General features: G+C 30.5%; 2 protein-coding genes across 6 annotated transcripts in view; one reads left to right on the top strand and one right to left on the bottom strand.

Moving 5' to 3' along the window:
* LOC100164676 overlaps nt 1-7,287 on the bottom strand; it is a 31,401-nt gene extending 24,114 nt beyond the window's left edge. For 2 of the 4 annotated variants that reach the window (XM_029485973.1, XM_008190275.3), the window contains exons 1-2: nt 6,732-7,286; nt 4,871-5,055 (exon numbers count right to left, since the gene is read on the bottom strand). The gene's annotated coding sequence lies outside the window, so the exon portion shown is untranslated. Of the gene's footprint in view, nt 1-4,870; nt 5,056-6,731 lie in introns of all 4 variants that reach the window. The other 2 variants (XM_008190278.3, XM_008190277.3) reach the window with 2 other exon arrangements.
* Nucleotides 7,288-7,734: 447 nt separating this feature from the next.
* Nucleotides 7,735-17,355, top strand: LOC100162580 (sorting nexin lst-4). Of its 2 annotated transcripts, none has more exons than XM_008190280.3 (13): nt 7,735-8,108; nt 8,201-8,455; nt 8,673-8,841; nt 10,911-11,072; nt 11,148-11,324; nt 11,797-11,941; nt 12,145-12,440; nt 13,114-13,231; nt 13,359-13,635; nt 13,700-13,866; nt 13,956-14,182; nt 14,372-14,683; nt 15,238-17,355. In XM_008190280.3, exons 3-13 carry the CDS (start codon nt 8,836-8,838, stop codon nt 15,391-15,393), a joined length of 2,043 nt encoding a protein of 680 aa, XP_008188502.1. In that variant the 5' UTR covers nt 7,735-8,108; nt 8,201-8,455; nt 8,673-8,835; the 3' UTR covers nt 15,394-17,355. The 2 variants fall into 2 exon arrangements, with proteins under 2 accessions (XP_008188502.1, XP_008188501.1); XM_008190279.3 differs by having other exon boundaries at nt 8,201-8,581.
* Nucleotides 17,356-24,102: the final 6,747 nt, after the last annotated feature.

Genomic DNA, 24,102 nt, shown 5'->3' with positions numbered 1-24,102 from the left:
ACCGATGGGAACGAAAAACAAACGGTGATAAATAACAAGTTAAAACATTGGGTAATATGGTATTATTGATAGTAAGTAAATAGGTAATAGAAGGAATTGTTTTAAGCAGTGGCCACGGTGGCTGACAGCCAAAAGTTGACTGAATGGTCGCGGATCTCAAAATAGCAGCACCATCCGTTTAGTCACAGTGAAAGTTCGAGTTGTGGAATGGGAGAGGCGTGTAGGGAAAGGACGACCTACGAATCCGCCTACGTTCAATAATATTTCGTGAAAACCACCCATGGGCGGGCGATCGTATTCTGCACACGCGTCGCAGCAAATTTTGGTCAAAGGGGTAAATACGGCGTCTATATGGCGAGATGCCTTTCCTATCACAAAAGTCTATACCTTACTCCCTCATTAGGGTATTCGGCGGATGACTCGCAACGACCACCCCTAACGAAAGAAAGAACGATAATATAGGGCAACAATCACCGCCCACACTATCTACCACCGAAGTATAATTTATTCTACGACCCAGTTTCGGAGTGAAAGTGGTATCCCTGCCTACACTTTGCTGTCATTGTTGATCGATCCAAAACAGATTTTCCTAGGCACCCCTATGTAGCACCGCCACCTCCTTCGTAACTGTATACACACTGAACTGTCACCACTCTCGTTAACCCCACCCCCCTCTCCAACCACAGTTTCCAACTGTTGTCATTATTAAAGTGTTTATCTGTGCACTTTTTGGCTAGATAAAAGAATATAATAAAATAACATTTCAAAAACCAACGTTTCTTAATACTAACTTGATTGCTACAAAATGTAAGTACAGATTTATAATACTATTTTCAGGATGTAACAAAATAACCTGAGAAATGATACATGTATAATAGATAAAAGTTAAGTGTATGAAAAAAATTATAAAAATGCTATGAAGAGTAAAATATGATTTAAGATTTACTTATGTCTGAAAATTCATTCCCTAAAATAATATTTTTTAAAAAGTTATTAAGATCAAATTAATTTACTAAAAAAATTAGTTAATATTTAAAGTTTAAAAAATAAACTTTTTGATATTAAATTTTTTTTTTAACTGGATTGACAAATTAGTAATTTTGAAAATTTTCAAAAAAATGTCATACATTTTTTTATTTTCAATAAGTACCTATTAAAAAATTAAAAATGATATAACGCACTTGTAGCGTAAGTGTATAATATAAACTATAAAAATATTTAAAAAAAATAATAATAGGTATATCTATCACATTTTATATACATTTCAAAGATAATTTTCGTAATAGGTTGTTTCAATAACATAATATAAGGAAGGTAAAAAACTATTTAGGTAAAAAATAAAATAAATACCAAAGGATAAATAATAAATAACATTCAAGTACTCTTATATAATATGTTTGATTTAAAAGAAAAATATTCATCGCACATGTTGACGACAATAGGCTACTGAGAAAAATTAAAACATTTTTTTCTGTAAGTGCATACTGAAATATCAGTAGCATAAAACAGTTGAAAAATAAATAATTAATATAATAATCCATATTAAATACTTAAAACACTTTTAAACTCCAATTAATAACTAACTTTTAAACTACTGTAAGTAACAATATATAATGAAAATTTGATATAGATGTGCTTACAAAATCCATGATCAAGTGACAACTGCCTAGACATAATTTAGCTTATTTTTAATAATTTTCTCTTACTAATTTTATTTTTCAATTTATGATATTTTAACATAATCAATTATTTGGGAGAACAGGGTGTAACTAACGACATTTATCGAGATTAATTTCAAGTATTAAAATGTTTATCATACCAAGAGAATACAGATATTTTATTCAATGTTCATATAAAAAATTGAACACGATACATGAGCATATTGTATAATTATTTTTTAATTTATAACACATTTAATTACATACTACATATTACGTTTCAGTAGTTATTTTATTTTAATTAGGTACTCGATTTTATGCAATTATACATTCAAAAAAATTGATTTTTATACTAACATTTTTACAAGCAAAGCTATACTTGTTGAGTGAAGCACAATACCATTTTCTGATAAATGAAGACATTAATATATCACGGTGATACCTAATGTTCTTTTATAATACATTTTTAAATGAAAAAATCTATATCCTATCTGGAAAAACAGACTATTCTACTCTCCTATCATTGATTTTAATGTACATCAATGATTTTTCTTTAGTGTATAAATGTGCTAAGCGCTATTGTTAAAGGGTTCAGCCAGTGAAATCTTAATAAATAAATAAATAGCACATTAAATAAAAATGTTTTTTAAATATTATTCAGTGTCTAATAGTTGGTAAGGCAACTACAAACAATTGTTTTTTAATAATATGCTACTATGTATGAATATTAAAAAACAAAAATTATTTATGATAAGACATCTGAGGTGGTTAGCAAAATCTAACGGGTTGGCAAGGGTAACGATCAGGGGTAGTCTCCTCTTAACTATTAAAAATAAAATAAGTATGGTATTTATAAAATACAATACTAACTGGTTCACTTCCAGATTTTAAATGCACAACTTATGTAAGATTAAGAATATAATGAGAAAACTAAAGTACTTTAATGGAGTTGCACATTTTTTTCACCAATTTATTTGTTGTTGTTAAAGTTGCAGTTGGATAAAAATTAATTTTAAGAAAAAATTTAAAAATTGTATTTTTTGTGTATTTGAATATTTCTAGCAATATAACTTTAAAAGAACATTTTTGATATACATTGGTAATTTAGTTCATATTCAAGATATTGAATTCAACTATGAGAATTAATTTGGTTTCCTTTAGACATTTTATCATTAGGATTAGGTATATAATAAAAACAAGTATTGTTTATTATTATTTCATTTAAATTGAATGCTTACAAACTATAGTTACATATTATTTATAATATATACTGAAGAATATATAGTTTGACCTAAGAAAAACAATTAAATAATGATATTTCATAACAATTAGGTACCGAAAACATTTTACTTGACAATTTACTAAAATAATAATAATAATAATAATTTTTAGCAGCAACTAGCTTTTTAGATTATTTTTGTTGTTAAGTTCATAATTGATTATAAAGTGGGGGACATTTAAACATTTCTTAAACATCTTATAAGTAAATATACTACCTATTACTATTTTCTATCATATCTCATCAAAGAATGTTCTATTTACAAACAGAATTACTCTACAACATCTTTAAGATTTTTTGGAACTTTTGTAAAATATACTTATTATAGAATATTAAACAGGTAATTATTTGATATAATATTATGTACCAATTTTTTTTTAATAAATATAATTTTTATAAGTTAAATAACTCTAAACTAACTTTGATTGGAGCTAAATTAATATTAATTAATATTAATCAGTTACATATCTATTTATTAATAAGGGCGAGACACTTTTCGACCAAAAATGTACCCTTCCCTTTTCGACCAAAAAATTATTATTAAATAATAATTATAAGCCTTTATTTAGAAAAAATTATTTTTGTTAGTTATTTTTAAATATAGTAGTAGGCTACAAATAAATAATGATAATAATTACATATAAGTCTTTATGTTATACATATAAGAAAATATTAAAAAATATATAAGTTGTATAAAATACGAAAATGTATAAATTAATACGTAATAATGTTTATAAAAATAATTTTTGTTGTCAATAGAATATAGAAAACTATGATAATAATTCTCGTAATAATTACAATTCCTGTCATAATTCATTTTTTTTTACTCAATTTTGTTAGCACTGTTTAGGTTAGGTTGCTGGTTCACTACTTTTTAAAGAAGTTATTTGAAACCAACTTAACAAAATCATTGTGTAGTATATTAAACTTTTTTTCGTCGAAAAGTGAATCAGCCGAAAAGGGAAGGGTACGTTTTTGGTCGAAAAGGAAATCAATTTTTTTCAAAATTTTGTCAAACTGTGAATCGGCCAAAAAGGGAAGGGTACGTTTTTGGTCGAAAACGGCCATGCCCATTAATAATTAATATTATCTCTCATAAATTGGTATAGGTACATATTTTGATTGGGTACAATACGGCTGTGAATGTTTACCAAAGATATTTATGCAGTATAGCCAAATTATTATAAGTTTGAGTATCAGCTACATAAATACTCTTACTCAAATAGGGAGTAGGGCTTTAGGGTATAAGCCCTCCCCCCCCCAAAAAAAATAATATGTCTATAGCCCATTCAAACATTTCAAGTTGTTTTAAGTTTATTCAATATTATTGGAGTAGTGCTTTAGTCACCGAAAATCTCAAAATGCTATTCGCATCTATGGCTATATACCATTTAATGTTTCATGAAAATGAATAAAAACTCAATTAGAGTAAAATTACCTATTTCTTTGCTTTATTTAAAATTTAAAATATAAAATATTATGTAAATATGGAAAAAAATTCAATATAATTATTTTATGAAAGGAAAGTTTTACTAACCTAGTTAAAAAGGTTAAAAATTAAGAAAGTTGAGATAACTGCTTGCAGCACTTTTAATCATAAAGATTATTTCTGAATTATAATTACATCTAATACATCTTATTAGGTAAGTACCTATGAAAAATGTATTGTTTATAAAACATGAAATATTTATCACAATAATATACCTAATAGAATATTTAATCATCACATTTCAATGTATCCAAATTTTGAAGATTTATAATACATATTTATTAAATTTCAATTGCATACAAATTTAAACATATTTATAAATAAACTTATGTACAAATATTTAAAGAGTTGTTTTTTCAAATTGTATGCGAATAATTTAAATTATACATATACCTGATATTTATATAAAATATTTAGTCATAAATAAATAAGAATCAATCTTACCAAATTTACACTTTGAGGTCTTAGGAAGTAAAATGCAGTAGTATAAATAGTAGAGTAGAATAATGGCACATGAGATATCAGTTGAAATATTCTTTAGACATGTGTATACCACGTTAATGAAGTATGAGATGTAATAGCTATGCTGACTGCTACTTCGTTGATTGTTTAGAAAAACCTTTTTCACACTGTAATCATCAAAAACATAATATAATGAAAATGAAAGTAAATAACATGTGCCAAGCAAGATCAGGTACAATGGCAGTGGGCTATGGGATCTGAAGGGTAGATGTCACCCTTAAAATATACATAATATATTAAAGATAGCATTCTTGTTCATCAGTTAATTTTTAAAAAGTATTAATTCTTATTAGTCACAGACAATATTTTCAATATTTTGTATGTTTATGGTTTTTTGTTATTTTTAAACTGAGTATATAAGTAATTTAAATTTAAATTAGGTACACATTTAGTTTTTAGATTTTAGGCTACCCTTTTTATTTAAACTAGGTACACATTTAGTTTTTAGATTTTAGACTACCCTTTTTAAATTCTTTTATCTGACCTTAATGACAAGTTCAATATAGACATTTTAATATTACTAGAAATTTTTGATAGTCGGTATAGATATATTAAGTTCTCTAAAATATCAGAAAAATTATTTAAAGGAATACCTAATTGTCAAGCTAATTGTTTATAAAAATATATGAAATACCTATGCTAAAATTGTAAATATGACCTAAAGAGTTAAGATTAAAAGGAAATGCATAATAGGTTTTATTTTCATTATCTCTCCGAGGCACGCAACAAACATTTTAGTTATCCGAACAGTATTAGAATTATAGAAAGGCAGTTTATACTTTAAAGTAGGATTTTGTCTTTTTTTCCTTGATCAATTCAAACTTTTCAAATATACTTTTTATAAGTAAGAGATAGGTACCTACTTTATGATTCGAGTGTTCATATAACATACAAATGCGATAAATGTATACACATTTAAGTCTAGGTTCCAGTTATATTGTGTTGTTTGTAAAAAAACTGTAAAAACTAACACTGGACCTCGCACTTGTTCGATTCCCGGTCCGGCGGTTGGATTTTTGGCGTTATTTCCCCTGGAGAAGTTAACACACTGGACATTCTTTTTAAAAAACCAGTACAAGACTATGATTTATGTCATATCCATTGGAATTGACATTATCATACCTAAAACCTAGGGTTGCCATACATCACTGTTTTGAAAATAGGATGGTCAATTGTCATGAAAATATATTTCAGTAATATTAACATATATGTTACATTTTATCTTTTATTAAACTTTTCTACTAGAAAAACTGATTAGGTACTTGATTGACAAGCACAATCTATCTATAATTATTGACAAATACATTCATATTTATTGTCATAACTCATACAGATTTGTAACATTGAGTATGTTTCTACTGTATACTTCGACAGCTTTTTTTTTTGAAATTTTTGTAGTTAAGTGCACTGAAAATGATGGCGAAGTCAAAATTTGGCGCTTGGGCATAGTTTTGATGTTATGACACTTCAAAATTAGTTTATATAGAGTAGGGAAAATGATAAGAGTGGATATGCCGCGGTTACCCTGTGACCAATTTGAAGTGTTGTTGCATAGCAAGTCGAGGGATATTTTCGATTTTTTGGTCCGAGCGCAGCAACTATCTACCCAAATAAAGGGGTGTCCCGTAAAATAGAAAAGTTCAAAAAAAGTTTGTCCAGGTTTAAGTAAAATAAAAAACCTCTACCACAACCCATTAACAAAAAATGACTGTTAGACAGGTATCTGTATTAGGTAATTGTATGGTAGGTAAGCACATCTAAATTTAAAAAGCCTAGAACTTACCACTAAGTTCTAAAAATTGCACAAATAGGAAGCTTGTTACAAAGTCTGTTGGTCTTGTTCTGTTAATCAAACAGACCGGCGACAGAGAGCACAGTCGATGGATAGCAATGGGCCAGCGAAACGTCCAACGTCACAGACACGGTGTCTATCTTTTTACGCGTATGTAAACGTCGAGTTACATTGGCAACGTCCTGCCGTGAAGGTGTTCCGTCGATTACGAGACGCGTAGAACAGTGGAACGAGAACGGTACCGACCACGAAATGAACGGAGTGAGAAACGAGGTGTGACTAGGGTTCTTGGCGGCTAAGACCGTTTTCAGATTCGCGTTGACATGCTCGCTCTGTATACGTTCACGGCGTTTATCCACTAAGCGCGGCGCCGATGACGGTGTTACACCGTCAAAAGATCTGATGTCGTCGACGTTTCGACGTCGCGAAGGAGTCGATGGTCGATTGTCGATCTGCGGCTACGATACCCCGCGCGCTCCGTCTTTCCATCAGTACGCACGTTTGCCGGCGGACGACTTCGTCCCGCCCCCGCTCATTCCCACCACAACAAACCACCGCCGCTGCAGGACGACACTGCGTTGAGCCGGCTTCCCTTTGTTTACAACGCGATAACGTCGCGCGGGCACCCACAACTCCGAACACGCACAGCCGGTGCATTGATCGACGCGCCGAGTTATGCGAATAATGCAAACATAACCGGACACCGTCAGACATCTAAATTTGTTATTATTACGGTCTATTGTAAAATGTGAGTAATGTTGATGGTCATTTCGATGGGCGCCCTGTGACCGCACGAATGACTTGTGCCCATGGGAACGACTGTCGTCGGCTAACACGACAACCAGTCACCACGTTATCTATCCGATAGATGGGACGGTGTCGTTGGCCTGTTGTTATCGTCCCGTAATAACAATAACAATATTGTTGTTGTTCCGCGAATATTACGTTATTCCCCCGAACAAACATCACGTTATACGTATCACCGGGGTCATCGGTCTGATGCGTCCCGTGATGGATTCCGACGACAATACCGTCGTTGCGAATTGCGATCATTGTCCGCCCCCTTGTCGGCGGAGCCCACGACATTGATAACGCCCGTGGCGGCGAACGTTATCAACGCAATGCAACAACACATAAGTGATAGAACAATAGTGTCCATACATTTACATTACTAATTACGGTCACTTCGTAGAATATCATCATCATTATTATCATCATCGTTGTTATTATTTTAATTGGAGAATACATTGTGCGATATAGAATTAATAATAATTCGTCGCCGGGAGTACACAACGCGCACTCTCACACACACGCACACGCAAGGCGACGACCAATTGGATCGATTTTCGTGGCTCGTTTGTGTAACAGGTAAACTTATTGTAATACTCCTCTTCGTCTCGTCAACAATAATAATATTATTATTGTTTACATCCATACGTAATTGTTTTTGTCTATTGTAGACTCGGACTCGGTGGTCACGTCAAGTGTTTTGATAATCGTGTCCTCGCAAACCGCCGCCGCACCCTCCTCCGCTACAGTTTGATCTCTGTGTGTGAGCGCTCCCTTTGTTTGGCGCGCGTGTATTTTTTTGCCGCCGACGCAGGACAAGCCGGTGTGGTTGCACAGGGACATAAAGCTAAGAAGAAGAATCGTCATTTCGGTCCCTGTAATTTTGGATACGCTGAAAAGAATTACTTAAGCAGGAAATAATATAGGTAAGGGTTTTTTTCCACCTCCCTGGTAAATTCGTCAAACATTGGACAGTAACAGAGTAATTTGCTCAAGACGACTACAGATACTATGATCGTGAATATTAAATATTCCTATGCTCATCCTACGTAGTACGTACAAGTGATTTATCAAAAAATATCTGATGTTCTGTACATTATATTATACAATCTAATTTTACTGTTTATGTGCATGTGTTACTAGCTACTAAGCCATACCATCCCATTGGTGTCAACAGCAAACATCATGATTGAACCCATGATATCTTAAGTTGGTGAGCAAGTGCAGTAACCTAAAGCTTTTTACTTAACACACAGTAGCAGTAGCATCTACGCACATCTTCTATACTACGATCACTACTCCTAAAATGAAGGTATTGTGTTTGTATTTGATTATGTACGTTATAATTTATGAATACACATTTATAGGCATACCTATGCATAAGCTGACAATATAAGATGCATTTTAAGCAGATTAATCTTTTTTTTTAATCTTAATTTAACATTGACATGACTACACACTTGATCTAAAACAAAAATAGTATGAACATGTAATATAGTGTAATAATAGCTCATTTGAATTAAGTAATACAATTATAATACAACTTGCCAGTGTCGTACATGGGGGATTCAATTTACAGGTTATATTAACATATTGTATGCATATTGCTTTATGTATAATATACTATATATTACATAACCATACCCCGTGGCCTGTATGTACATTTTATGTCATAATAAAGGTTTATATTTTTTGATAGTCTATATCCTGACAAATTATATAGGTATCATCACAGCATTTTGATACGCATCCTTCGCTCTTTACTTTGCCTATATTGTAGTTCTCCACTTCTTATTGGCAGTCAATCATATTCATACATATATAACATAGAACAAAATCACCCAATGAGAAGTAGAGAACTACAATATAGCCCGGAGGTGAAGAAGATGTATATCTACTGCGCAAAACTAGTACAAATGTGGTGATACCTATATAATTTGTCATGGTCCTTATGAATTATCAAAATTGGAATTTAAATTATATATTTGTTGATAAGTGATAACCATTAATGCTTCAGAGCTATGTTTACATACACCGATGGGGCGTTCTATTTTTAAGAAAATGAATTCCATTCACTGTTTACATGAATTTTTCAAGGCTACCTTGTCGTATGCACTCTACCCCAGATTGCGGTCTACCTGCGAAAATATCGTTTTTGTTTAACGTTTTTAAACGTTTTTGATTATTACGTTTTTAAAAACGTTATTTTTCTATATTGTTTTTGAATAACATTTTTGATGATATATATATATTTTTTTTATATTATATTCTTATAACTTATAACTTTTAACTTTTAGTTATAATAGCAACGCGCAATATAAAAATGCACTTAAAAGTTGAAAATTAAAATTAATTATCATATATATATAAAAAAAAAAACAATATTATCAAAAACATTATTTGGAAACAATAGGAAAATAATTATTTGTAAAACGTTAATCAAAAACAATATATATTATACTTATACAGAATATAACTTTTAACTTTTAAGTTATAATAGTAACGCGCAATATAGAAATGCACTTAAAAGTTAAAAATTAAAATTAATTATTCATAATATTTAAATTTTAAATCAAAATTATAATTGATATAAAAATTAGAAAATTCAAAATTTCTGATTTCAAGTTAAAGTGTTTTTAAAGTTAAAGATTAAAAAGTAAAAATAAGTGAAATTTTTTTTGGTTTTTAGGATATTTTGTTATCGTTTTTCAGTTGTTTTTGTTTTTTACCGTTAAAATCTAAATATAATTGTAGAGTGGCAAAACACGGTAGAGTGCATACTGCAGTTGCAATGTTACCGGTAGAGCGCATACGACAAGATAGCCTTTTTCAACATTAGGTTGATTATAAACGTTTTTGAGGAATCAATAAGGAAAATAGAAATGTTAGATCATTGGGACTTGCTTTGATGATTATTCATCGTAATATAACATTTATCATAGATGAAATTGTCAATATATTCAAAAAATATAATATAAAATTGAATCTTACATAAAACTTATAATAATATTGGTACCTACCTAATAACAAATATTTATAAAATAAAATTGGCAATCTCTATATCTATTGTTTATGTTTTAATTATAACATATTTTATAACCACCTATAAAAAATTCTAGTTATAGCTATATTATTGCTAGGCTTAACTAGCGGTAAATTGGCCAATAGTGAAAATAATTCCTATATACGCCACTGCAACTTTTGTTTATTTAGCCTATACATATATTATGTACTTCATGATTTACAAAGGAGAATATCACATAAAATTATTATGACCAAATAAAACAAATCAGTTATTATTCACTCATTTTTAAAAACATAATACAGGTGAAGCCATTTATTGTTAATCTTTGTATCTGAAAATAAAATTTTTGTGACTAGGTTTTAGTATTGTATGATTTTGTGGGTGAACCCGGCTCATCAGAACTGTCAGTGACTGCTGGCGAAACACTGTTGGTAACACGTCAGGATGTCGGTGAGGGCTGGTGGGAAGGAACAAGTGCATCTGGCCGCACAGGCTTGTTTCCAGCGGCATATGTTGAGGTATGTTTTTCTCATATTTTTAATTTTATAATTGGATAGTTTATCATTGTTAATGTATATATTGAATGCTAACAGGAAATTAAAACCATAAAAGATGACAGAACAGATGAAAGTAAACCACCACCAGCTTTACCGCCACCACCATTACCGCCATCAACAGATCCATGGGGAGTTGACGATCAACAAAATGAGTTTTATTCACAAGTACCCGGCAGTCAAAATCAGCAACAAAATGCATATCCACATCAACAGGCTAGTACTTTAACACAAAAAAAACAATAAATATTCAATGAATTGTGGTTAATAAATTAATAAATATGTATATATTTTATACTCAGATTTTTAAGAATAAACCTCAGAATTTGAACTTCAATTACCATTATTACATGATAAGCTAAAGTTTGAAATTAAATCATTTATTTTTTTATTTTCTTTGCTGTTATTTGGATATTAATTTAAGTTTTAAAAATGAATTATGCTTTAGTTAAATAATTGTAGGTAATATTCTTTATTTTAAACTTAGTTTTTTTGCCTTAGTGAAATCTAGATTACCTATGTTATTTTATTATCAATTAAATATGATATGTGCTCGATGTATTTAAATGTATACATGTATTTGTAATTTTTGTTGTAAACTGATCAAATTGGCTATCATCCAATTATCAAACGTCTAAGAGATAAAAGTTTTAGTTGTAAATTATATTGAAATTATTTGTGTTTACAGTCACCTGATGATTATTATGACGATGAATGGGATGATGATTCTGAATATGGTGGTGGCAGTACTGTGGCTTCATCTGCTGCTATACCTCCAACTATTCAGTATCCAGCTATAGGAACAAAGTCAACATCGATAAGAAAAACAACAGGTAGCGAAAAATCATTAATATTGATATAATTATTTTAAAGAATAATTCATTAGATTTTTAAACATTTTAAGCTTCCACAATTTATCAATTTATAAAAAATAATTTAACCACTTATAACAGTAATATTTAATACAAATAATAAAATACATATAAAATTATTAAGTATTAAATATTACCATAATTTATTTGTTTTATTTTTATAGGCAAGACAGCTGCAACAACTGGTGGTAGCAGTTCTCGGTTTTCTAAGTTGGTAGGTGGTGGTGACGCATCATATATAATGGGTGCCATCCAGCCACCCATCCACTTACCTGAAACGGAAAACATTACAATTGTTGTGCGTGGTGGTACTGGTGGTGGCCCTATGGCAGTAGATGTTGAATGGTGTCGAGACCACGACGATGAACCACAGGGATACCAGTGTGTGGTGGCATCTCCAAAGAAGGAATCGAAACTGAAAGGCCTGAAATCGTTTATTGCATACCAAATAACTCCAACAGTATGTTTATGTCTTACTATGTTTCTTATGTATATATCCTACTTGTATCTCCCAATCTCTCATGTACATAACAATATAATATATAAAGAATTAGTAATTAAGTATAAAATAATATTGTTGTGCTGGGTGCATGAAAAATTAATTGATTTAATGCTTCAATAAAATTTAATGGACCAATCGTGGACTTTTAAATAATGTTTAAGGCAACATTAGCTCACTATTGATTCAATAAATGTTTAGTGATTGTTCGTGGGACCCGGCATTGCTGTAACGGCATTGATAAAACTTATCTATATTGATTTGACCAAAATATCAATAGTAAAACTCAGCAAATATTTACTGTTCTATAACTTTTCACTGCTTAACACATATTATTAATTGTTATTAATACAGTGAAACTTTCATATAACAAATTTTTGTTTGACAAAATATTTTTCAGAACCAAACTAAATTAGAAGAAAATTTATTTAATTATATTTAATACATTTCTCTATAATATAAATTGTTTTTGTTCCTCTTGAAATTTTGTAATATGGAAGTTTCACTGTACTACTTTTTATGAGTATATTAAAGTATTTGTATAATCACTAGATTATATCATAAAATTACACCAAGTTAATATAATATACTATGTACATATATTTTATTTCCGCTTGGCTTGGATGTGTTGTAGTTTAACAATATTCAAGTATCCAGGAGGTACAAACACTTTGACTGGTTACATGAACGGCTGTTGGAAAAATACTGCTGTCTAGTGCCAATACCACCATTACCAGATAAACAAATTTCAGGTTAGAAAAATTAATGAGTAGATCTACTTTGTTTATAATATGTTATCGAAAATCATTAATAAATAATATTGATTTTCATACAAAAAATAATAAAGATTTTTAACACAATGTTACTTATTACACTCAGGTCGATACGAAGAACAATTCATTGAACGTCGTAAACAGCAATTGCAGGCTTTTGTAGACGCAGTGTGCCGACATCCCGTGCTATCACGAGGTTGGGTATGGCGGCAACACTTTATCACGTGTACGGACGAGAAGCGTTGGAAGACTGGAAAACGGAAGGCTGAATCACGAAACACAAGCGCTGAGACGCTCACTGGGGCCAATGTATTTTTTGTAATTAGAGTAGTGTCTGCAGATGGTAGTAGTGATCCCCCTCCACCTATCAACCCAGCTATATTGTATGTATGTTATAATATTGTACCTAATTATTTATTTAATATTTTTATCTTTTGATTTTTAAAGAGACCGTGAAGTGGATGGATTTCAGAAATTTGTGGCTGGACTAGAGGGAGCATTAAAAAATATGGCACAAACTGTTGCCGAACAATCAAAACGTATGCAAACATGTTATAAACGTGATGCTCAAAGGTTAGGCCAGTCATTTTATATGCTAGGTCATGCATATAGTGGTAAGAAATAGTATAATATGATAGATAACTTGTTGATACCGAAATATTTTACTAACTTATTATTTGTTTCATAAAAATTAATAATGTAGGCGCGTCATCTTCATCAATTGGAGATACTAGTGGTAATGGAAATGTGATAAGTCTAACTACCCGACAGCTGATGACAGCACTGAAGAAAACTGGTGATGTGTACAATGAAATGGGTGGACGGCTGATGGACGAGCTACCCGTTGTAGGATGGGACTCATTTGCTGACATGTTACATGTGTACCGTGGTGTTGCAGGTGCGTTCCCTGATATACTGGCCGTGCACAAGGTAAATTGCAGACTTGTACTTGATATTATGTGTGTGTTAAGGCTATTTTACTGTAATTATAGTTATTTTTGTTATTTTCCATTATTATGTGTTATGTTAATCTATTATTTATTGATAATTTTGTGAACTATGCTTAAAAATGATTGTGCGCAATAATCATAGAAAAGTAACCTTTTTTTATTGTAATAGAGTGCAGTGCAGAAACGTAAAGAATGTGAAAGACAGTACTCAGAAGGTTTACCAATTGGCAGCAGTGGAAGTGATGGAACTGGAGGATCTAGTGGTGGAGCATCGTCGTCTGGCTCTGGCGGTAGTGGGGCTGTAGCAGTAGCAGACCCAGAACAACAGCGGCGGCTGCTGCGTGAGATGCAACGTCGTACTGACGTAGTGTCGTATGCTCTGTTAGCAGAGATTAATCAATTTCATCGAGATCATGTACTTGGCCAAATGGCTGGCCATGTTCGTCAGCTTTTACGCAACCAGATAGAATATTACAGAAAAGTAAGTGATACATTTTATGAGGACAATATAATATAACGGTCGTTGTTTAAATTATAATTAAGGGAGGGCAACGTTAGCTAGTGCAGGGGAATGCTTGCAATTTATACTTCTGACCATTCTGTTCTGCACGCAGTGCGTTACCATCCATGTGGCAAAATACAAGCCATTTTGGTTTTCCTTGTATGCGTGCCAATCACCTAGGACACGGCGTTATAATTTGAAGACGGTTTGCAATTATGATGTACTAAAACTTGAAATAAAAAATCTATATGAAAGATATATAATTGTAAATCTACTTGAAATTTTGTAGAAAAAAATCAGAATACCATTATTGTTGTGTGGTTATAATTTTAATGTAGCAGCGATTAAAATATAAAAATAATGTGTGAATGATAACAGAAAAAAATATGTTGATTGTGTTAAAGTCTTTTAAATCACTCAAGTTTTCATTTATAATTTTATTTGCTAACTTTTGATATTCATCATTAAAATATTATTATGATGTCACTATGATAATTTTTTAAATATTAATAGTATACAAATATTTTTTTCAGATTGCTGACAGTTTAGAAAACGTGTTACACATGTACCCTGATAATGGTGATGAAGACTCTATAGGAGTTGGAGTAGACCATCATTATGAGCAACAACACTACAACCAAGGAATAATCGATGATACTTATCAACATCAATATTATTCAAATCAGTAGTAGTTTAGTGGAATGGGTAATATAAAACATGGTAAATAACTAGAATGCAATTGGTTTTAAAACTGCTTAATGCTTATACATGCTTAACACATGTAACACCTACCCATATTATAATATTAGGGATCGTATGATTATTTTTTAAATTATCTTAGACTGTCAATAACGCACCAATACCATCTAAACAAAAAACTATTGTCATTCTTATCAAACATATTGATAATATTTTTTGGGGACTTCACACAATAACCCCTACTAGTAATTTTACCGTTATCCCTAAATGAAACATTTTAGTTTGTTAATTGTTTTTGATAATACTTGATTATTATTTTCGTTGTTATTCCATCAGTGATTTTTTTTTCTTCAATTTATTACAGTGTATTAATTATATTACTATGATTATTACAATACTACTATGCTTATGCCCATTGTTTTTATAAATGTTACTAGACGTGGGATTTATATTCTTTTCAGTGTGTAAAATATTGTTTTTAAATTTATGTTACTGTAAAAGTTGCTAATTTAACATACTCAATTATCATAATAATGATTCAAATTATATGTATTAAAATACATATTGAATATGTTGATAATTAGATAATGCAAAAATTGACAAATCATGGCCAATTTAGAAGTTTCCTATAGTTTTTAAAATATTAGTGAAATGCAATGATATTTACATTAAACACTTTGTGAAACTCGATTTAGTCAGCTATTATTAAAAACAAAACCCCTTTTGAAGATCTGAAATGTCGTCCAATATTTTTATATTGAATTCTAATAATCAAGATTTGTTGAAATATCCAAATTTTGTTTAACCCATTAGCGCCCAGTGTTAATATATGGCAACGTTTATAGGCTCTATTTTAAAAAAAAAAATTTATTTTAATATGAGTGTATTTATAGAAGTTCTCAACAAAAATTTATTGAAAATTTAAAAAAAAATAATTTGGGCGCTAATAGGTTAAAAGCAATGACTAAAAAAATGTGTATTTTTTTAACACTAGAATTTTAATGTAAATTATATGTTAACATTTACCATAATTGATAAAATCTAACAAGTGATAATTTCGACTTTAACCTTAATATTATTGGGACCAATTTTTTTATACATAATAAGTTATAATTGTATGCATTTTTCCAATTTAAATCATGGTATTTGTTTTATTTACATATTTATTTATAGTATAATTCCTAGGGATATATGTATATTTATTTTATTTTTATTACATAATATTATATATGTATGTATACATCTATGTATTTTATTTTTATTTACTTTACATGTGCCATTGATTGGGTGTTAATTATTATGTAACTTTGTAACTTAAAAGGGTCTATTAAATGCATGTTAACTAAATTTATCTATAATATGTGGTATGAGTATGTATTAAATAATTTACTTAAAATAAATATGTATCCTGTGGCTAGTCTGATATATAATATAATATGTCATTATTATAAGTTATTACCATTTTTTCTGTTTGTTAACAACACCAATATTAGATTATTATCTTACCAACACTAATTTTGGGTGCAGTGTATGTATATTACATGAATATATTCAGATATGTTACACCTTTTTTTTTAGCTTATATTTATAGATTGTATTACATTTATAATAGATACCAAAATACAATTAGCTGATAATTCTATTTTTTATACTTCATACATGTATTTAATAATAATTATTAATTAATATATATTATAATAACTATACCTATAATGCATATTAAATATATTTGTATACTTTTATGAAATTAAATCTTAACAGTACAATTTTGTTCAATCATTCATCATTACTAAGACAATAATGGCTATGTGATTCTTATTTCTGGCTATACTGATAGTACAATAACTGAGATTTTATCATATTAAAAACAAGATGTCAATGTAAGTTTTAGTTTGAGATAAGTTTTCTAGTTTGTAAATTTGTAACGGTAAATCAAAGCTGTATTTTTGTAATCGGCGTTATCCTTATTTCTGAGTATGAATTTAAAAAAATTACGGATTACCGATTAAATACATTAATATAAAAATACTAAAGTGGATCTTTATATAATTCTTTGGAAAATGAAAGAGTTTTCAATACAACATTTACGAATTTGAGTAAGTACAAATAAAATATATCAGAAAAAATCCTGACGAAATTATAACATACCATTGTCTTATTAATGTCTTAATTGTAGACACTTAAATACCTTACCCGTTCATTTCGTCCTAGCACTCGGCGTTCAAACAATATAATATTATATTGAAAAAAATATAAACCCACATAATATGTTATTTATAAATCTAAGAAAAAAACAAAGGTAGTTTTCGGATCACATTTTTTTTGTTATTTATTTTTTTTTATTCATATAACGGTGACCGAGTTCCAAGAACGGGTTATAAGTTATAAGTATGATGATAAATTAATAATATTCGTACAACAGCGCAGCTATTACAACGGTAATATGCAACAGAATCGCGGAATTATAATATGTTATTATAATACTATTTATAATAATAATGATATTGTAACAAGTGGGAAACACGGCCGGGCCGACGTTATCGTCGTTTCCGGACGCCGGACTTAACACCAGCTATTACACTACCATTGCCGCCGGCAGATCTTGCGTCTCCACCTCGGCCCTCGCCTATGTCGATAGTGCTGCGGTGAACAGTCGTGCCGAGCGTGTCGTGTTCGTCTGTAGTGTGTGCGTGCGTATTCGCGTTTTGCCGGGCGTTCAACTGCCGCGAATTATTACTCCGTCGAGTGGTTCAAGTGGTTGGATAATAATAACATTATAACCCATTATTTCGATTGGTTAACAATAACGTGGAAAACTCTGAACTCTCCGATATCAAAAAATAAAAAACACCCGCCAACGACCGCAGTGGGTATACTCGGTCACTGGTATACCTAGGCGCTAGGTACGCGCTCGGGTCAAACCGGTGAGTAAAATGCAATTACAAAATATTATGTACCTATATATAATAGGTTAGCTCTTAGTTCTAATAAAATGTTGGTGGAATAGAAAAATAATAATATTAACTTTGTCACGACGAAATGTCCGTGATTTAGCGACCGGTGACTGTCATATAGGTATTAGGTAGCGAGGAATCTACGAGTCAAACAAATACGATGATCTACACTCTAGCTTAAGTGTACCTACATCGTGTTTAAACTTGTGAGTACTACACTCGGACGGCATATATACAATTAATATTGTAATGACCGATCGAGGTCGTGTAACCGTGTAGGTTAGTAAATCGAAGCTTTTGTGTAGTTGTCGTTGTTGTCGTATTATACAGTTGAAATGTTGAATACCTATTAAAAAAAAGGTATCATGATGTAATGTATGTAAATAATATAATATCATATTATATTGGGTACTTTTTATGTATCAGTGTGTGTGTGTGTGTGTGCCAACTAATAGTGGCTCAATCCTCAATGTCAATGGCGCTAGATAAAGCTTACTTCTCAAGTTCTAAGCCTTCTCAGTTTTCGGGCATATTATCTACGTGTTTACCTCACTCAAGTTTATCGTGTATACATATTATTTAATTTATAAAGCCATTCAGGGATAGGTACGCCCTCAAAAATGATGAAATAGGTAGGCTAATGGTGGCAGGGTACTAAGTTAGTACTACTAACATGTAACAAATATGTATTACAAAAATAGAACAAATTGTAGATTAATAATTAATATATTCCATAGTGTAATAATGAATTAATAACAAATGTAAATATAGCACGGGCACATGTTTGTGTCAGTTCCTTAAAATATACGCTGTTCTACCTACTGTTACAATATTATTATTAAACAGGATCTCGTTCCCGAGTTAATTTGATATCAACTTATAAACAAGTAAGATACCTAAATGGGTAAATATGTTTTCATTTATTGTGAGATAATCTATTGCGATAAATCTATTGGACGGAACAGTGACTGTCTGTAGATAAAAAAAACACAATAATTCCAAGTAAACAATCGTTTTTATTCATTAATTATTATCAGTAAATATGTATAATCATTATTAATTATATTGCTAATTTCGCAAAAAGAAAAGAATATAAATCAATTATGTATACCATATAATAATTGTTTGTATAACGTTATCGGTTGTTCAATTCATAGAAAAATGTATAATATGGTATTTATGTATAAAAAAAATATGGCCCAATTATAGTAGAGGAATTTAGTCATATAATTTGGAACGCAGTTCGAAGAATTATCGGTTAAAATGACGTAAACCACAAATCGCTCGACATGAAGTTTGACCTTATCTCATAAAAAAAAAAAAGAACTGAACACTAACGGATCATAATAATGATCTGTAATCTACTCTACTCCGAAAGCTGTTGATATGCCATAGGATAATATTCCTATTGTAAATTTGTAACGATGTATTATAGTTCAATAGTTGTACATATTATACGGTCAGTGGTCACACGGACTAATCGTAATAAAAAATAATTCAAATAATGAATTTATGCGACATCAGTAGGTACATGACGTTTGTTGGCCCTCCTTTTTATAATTTAACGTCAAACTATGCTAATTGTCCCAACTCCCTATTGCTTTTTTTGATATTTTGTGTAAAGCGGCACAATATATTATATTGATATCAATAATAGCCCGCCAATAAATATCAAAACGGGTTTTGATATTTTCAATATTATTGAAGTACCTTTAATATAATCAATTCACAGTCAGTAATATTGAATATTGATCGTGTATGGGCCGCTATAAACGGGTTGGATTTTCAAATGGATGCTAAATCTCTGTGCGATCACAGCGACATAGCGTTAGCTAACAAAATATTGAAAATATTAACCTGCGCACGTCATAAATATTAGAATGTTCAATTAACCATTAACGTGGGTCTACGCTGTTATACAGAACACGTAGGTTTCTAACACCTATAACATTTAACGATAATATTAATATATTATACGAAAGTCAAATCAACGTAAGACGTTATCGCCTTAATATAATATTATGAACTATAGTAATTACTAATTAGTAATATTATGTTCAATGGTTGTCTCCGTAAAGTCTAGTATAAAAATCCAAGCCACCGATTCCAGTCTCAGGATAAAATTCTATATAATTTTCGTTCTGTTATTCAGTCATTCCACATTCAAATTTGATGGCTTCATGCCGTCGTCGTCGTTGATAACGGTTCGGCGCCGTGAATCGTGATAACGAGATCACACCGCCTCCAAACACCACCACCACTACCCGTTAATCATTATCGTACTCGAACAAAAAAAACGTCGACGGAGCTACTCTGTTTATACTGTATTACTGTTACCGTTCTCGAGTTGACGGTTCAGGGGCCTTACATATTTTGATTTTTTTTTTTTCGTTGCCGTTCTACGCGTTCGTTCCGATGTCTCTGTAAACAATACGAGGACGGAGAGGCGTGTCCGTTGACTAGACCGTGTCGCGCGTACTACACGGTCGTCTAGTGTCGTCTGCAAGGAGACGAAAAGATATCCGTGACGACCGTGGATTTTGTCCAGTAGGATAAGTCCATTACGATAACGAAAAATCAGCATAACCTTGTGCGGTCCCTAGTTGTTGCCTGCCATGTATGACTACGCTATTGACCCTGTAAGTAGAACACTTTTGCCACTGTCTATTTATTTTTCCTTAAACTGGTGCGGCAGTTTGACTCTGTCTTACAAAAGACAGCTAATCAGAGAAATATCACATCTGATTAGATAGTATTGCTGCATACCGTTTCCTTCCACTTGCATGTACATAGCTGTAACTAGAATGTGTGTATTATAATTTGGTGTCATCGCTCAGTGATGTAATGGTCATTGGTTGAATAGTTTATATGTCTGAAAACCACTTGCATAACTAGTTCATTGTATCATTCACCAAGTTCAAATGCAATCATGTATGTAAATTAGATTAACATGTCTAGCCCTGCTAGAATTATCAAAGCATAGCCCGTGTCGCCACACCAAAAATACATCCAGTTTACTATTTTAAGGAAAAAACGAATACCTACCAACACAAAAATAATAAAAATGTTGTCTATACATTTGTCCGGTTTGGGTTGGGTGGGTGGGCTTATAAGTTGAACAAAACCATATGCATTTAATAAATTTAGATAAAGGGCTGTTGAATTAGTTATGTCTAATATATTTATGTTTATTTCACCGATTATAATTAGCGGGATGTTTTTATGTAAGTCTATTATATTTTTGATTACAATATCTAGATCCTCAATAAATTTAATTATATTTCCACTTGGCAATCTCTATATAGATATGATTCTAAAATTTAAATTATGATTTTGAATTATAGTTAGGATGCAATTAGCATTTGAAATATTATTTTCTATAGGCATTGATTTTTTCTATGCCGTTTTAAACAAAAACTATTACACTTACTTATATGAAAACTTATTGTTTGTGGTAATTGTTTGATAACTTATTAATGGTAGGTAATTACAGTTAAGATTTGGACTCAGTCAAGATTCAGACGTGATTTTTATGTGGTTGTTGAGACATTCCAGTTCAGCTAAATGGTTTGTAATGCTTCTAATGTTGATATATAATATATTTATGGCTGAGCTGTTTATTTTTGAGTTTATTTCCCCTAGAGTTTTAAAGGGTGTAGTTTCGTTGTCTATTATGTTGCCTATTGATCAACGTTTAGTGATCTGCGATTTTGTGCTTCGTTATCTTCATTACTCGATATTGCGAATCAGTTTATACCTCTTTTCATAGTATTAACCCATCGTACGGCGCACGGATTTAGATGTCTCATTTACGCACACGGGGTAAGAATTTACCACTCAGAAATATTTAGAATAATAACAAAGAGTGTTTACATTATACAGAGTGATTATAAAAACGTTTTTTTTTTTTTTTTTTTTTAACAAATATTAGGTACAATAATTTATTGTAATATTTGAGGCTATTGAGGTGATCAAATATCCACATACCGTATTATATATTTTATAGATATTTTTAAAATGTCTGGGGTATTTATTTACCCCGTGCTCCGTACAACGGGTTAACACTGGTATTAACTATAGTTATTACTTATAATTTTTCTATCATTTATCACTATTTGTTCATTTCATTTTTGTAAATTAATCTCGAAAGTTGAAACTTAGACAAAATTAGATGTTTATATGAAACTTAACAGTATTTGTTATTTCGTTATAATTCAAAAACATTATTTGAAGTTATAACTTCTACTTATATTATTATTTATTTTATTTTTATATTTTAATTGTATACACAATGAAATTTTATAATAAAATGTTTTTGGAAAAGTTTAGTTCAACCAATTATTTTACTAAAATAAATTACTTAAATAGTTGCAATATAAATATAATATCTTCTATCTATCTATATTATACTATTATATAAAGGATGATGTGAAAATAATATTGGCATCAAAACTAAAGCAGTTATTGCGTACTATTTTAAATTCAGTATGTACTCTAGTACAGTACTATAAAAATGTTAGGGTATCCAAACAATATACACAAATTTACATGGATATAAGATTATTTGAAAAATGTTATAGTTCTAATTAGTACTGAATTGTGTGATGTAGCCAGAACCTGATTTAGAATTTTTGGGCCTGGGACAAAAGAAAAAAGATGGGCTTAGTTTTATAAATCGTAAATTAAACAATATTTGAATGTAGGGTGTAGGTATTACAAAATCTTCACAATTTTTATTATTTGTTCTATCCTTTAGTTCCGAGGTTTAGTTCCAAAAATACATCAATTACTTTCTCGAAATTAATGTTTGCAGTGAAGAATTTTCCGAGGAATTTTCAATGGATAAAATTCCTAAAAGATCTAATTTTTTTCCAAAATTTAAATTTTTGTAGTTAATTCTTCCATTTTATATTTTAGTTTTCTTTTAGCTGAGCCTGATATTAATACAATAATACCTGTATCGAAAATAATAATAGACCATTTTATTAAGAGTATTTCTTCTGATATGTCTATATTTTGTATGACAGTGAAAAATATAATTTATACTTTAACTAGTATTTTTGAATGTTTATAGGAACAATTTTTGCCGTTATTTAAATTTAAGGATTAATTAAAATTAAAAGAATTAAATCTCCCCCGTGGGCCCAGGGGCTCATGGACCCTAGACAAATACCCAAAATGTCCTTGTGTAAATAAGGCTCTTGATGTAGATAAAAACTTAAATATCTAAATTAGTGTCTGTGAACATTGTTTTAAGATGATAATAACAAAGTTTTCATTTTGAGGAGGCTTGTTCTGTAGATGAACCAAACTTTTGGTGTCTTGTTGAGATACTTTGTAGTTTGTATGCCATATCAATTGTTTATCAATTATTTCTTTCATAATTAAACATTATTGTACCTATTAAAATGTTAACATAATGCTGTAAATAATATAACTTGTGAAACTGTTTTTAGGTAAAGAAATTGGTGTGGGAAGAGAGGGTTTGCCCCCACGACATAGTTCTTATGTCCGGGGGGGGGGGGATTGGTGAAGATTAGTTATTTTCATTGCCCCCCCCCTAAAAAAATTTAGTTGGGCGCCACTGGTGAAAAGATATTGTTATCAAAGATAATTGAGGTATTCCACTTATTAAATCAAAAAAACTAATAAGATATAAATCGCTCAAAAATAAACTTTAAAAACAACTCTCAACTCAATCTGCATATTTATTATCAAAAACACTCAAAAGCCTTAAGAGGACGT

This window comes from Acyrthosiphon pisum, chromosome X, assembly GCF_005508785.2.
Source record: "Acyrthosiphon pisum isolate AL4f chromosome X, pea_aphid_22Mar2018_4r6ur, whole genome shotgun sequence".
In the NCBI taxonomy this organism is placed as follows: Eukaryota; Metazoa; Arthropoda; class Insecta; order Hemiptera; family Aphididae; genus Acyrthosiphon; species Acyrthosiphon pisum.
This window is presented reverse-complemented; position numbering and strand designations above follow the sequence as displayed.

What these genes read in the sequence shown, in the direction of transcription:
- LOC100162580 (XM_008190280.3), top strand. An exon ending in CATACCAAATAACTCCAACA is followed by an intron (nt 12,441 to 13,113) that starts GTATGTTTATGT and finishes GATGTGTTGTAG; the next exon opens with TTTAACAATATTCAAGTATC. An exon ending in AGATAGAATATTACAGAAAA is followed by an intron (nt 14,684 to 15,237) that starts GTAAGTGATACA and finishes TATTTTTTTCAG; the next exon opens with ATTGCTGACAGTTTAGAAAA.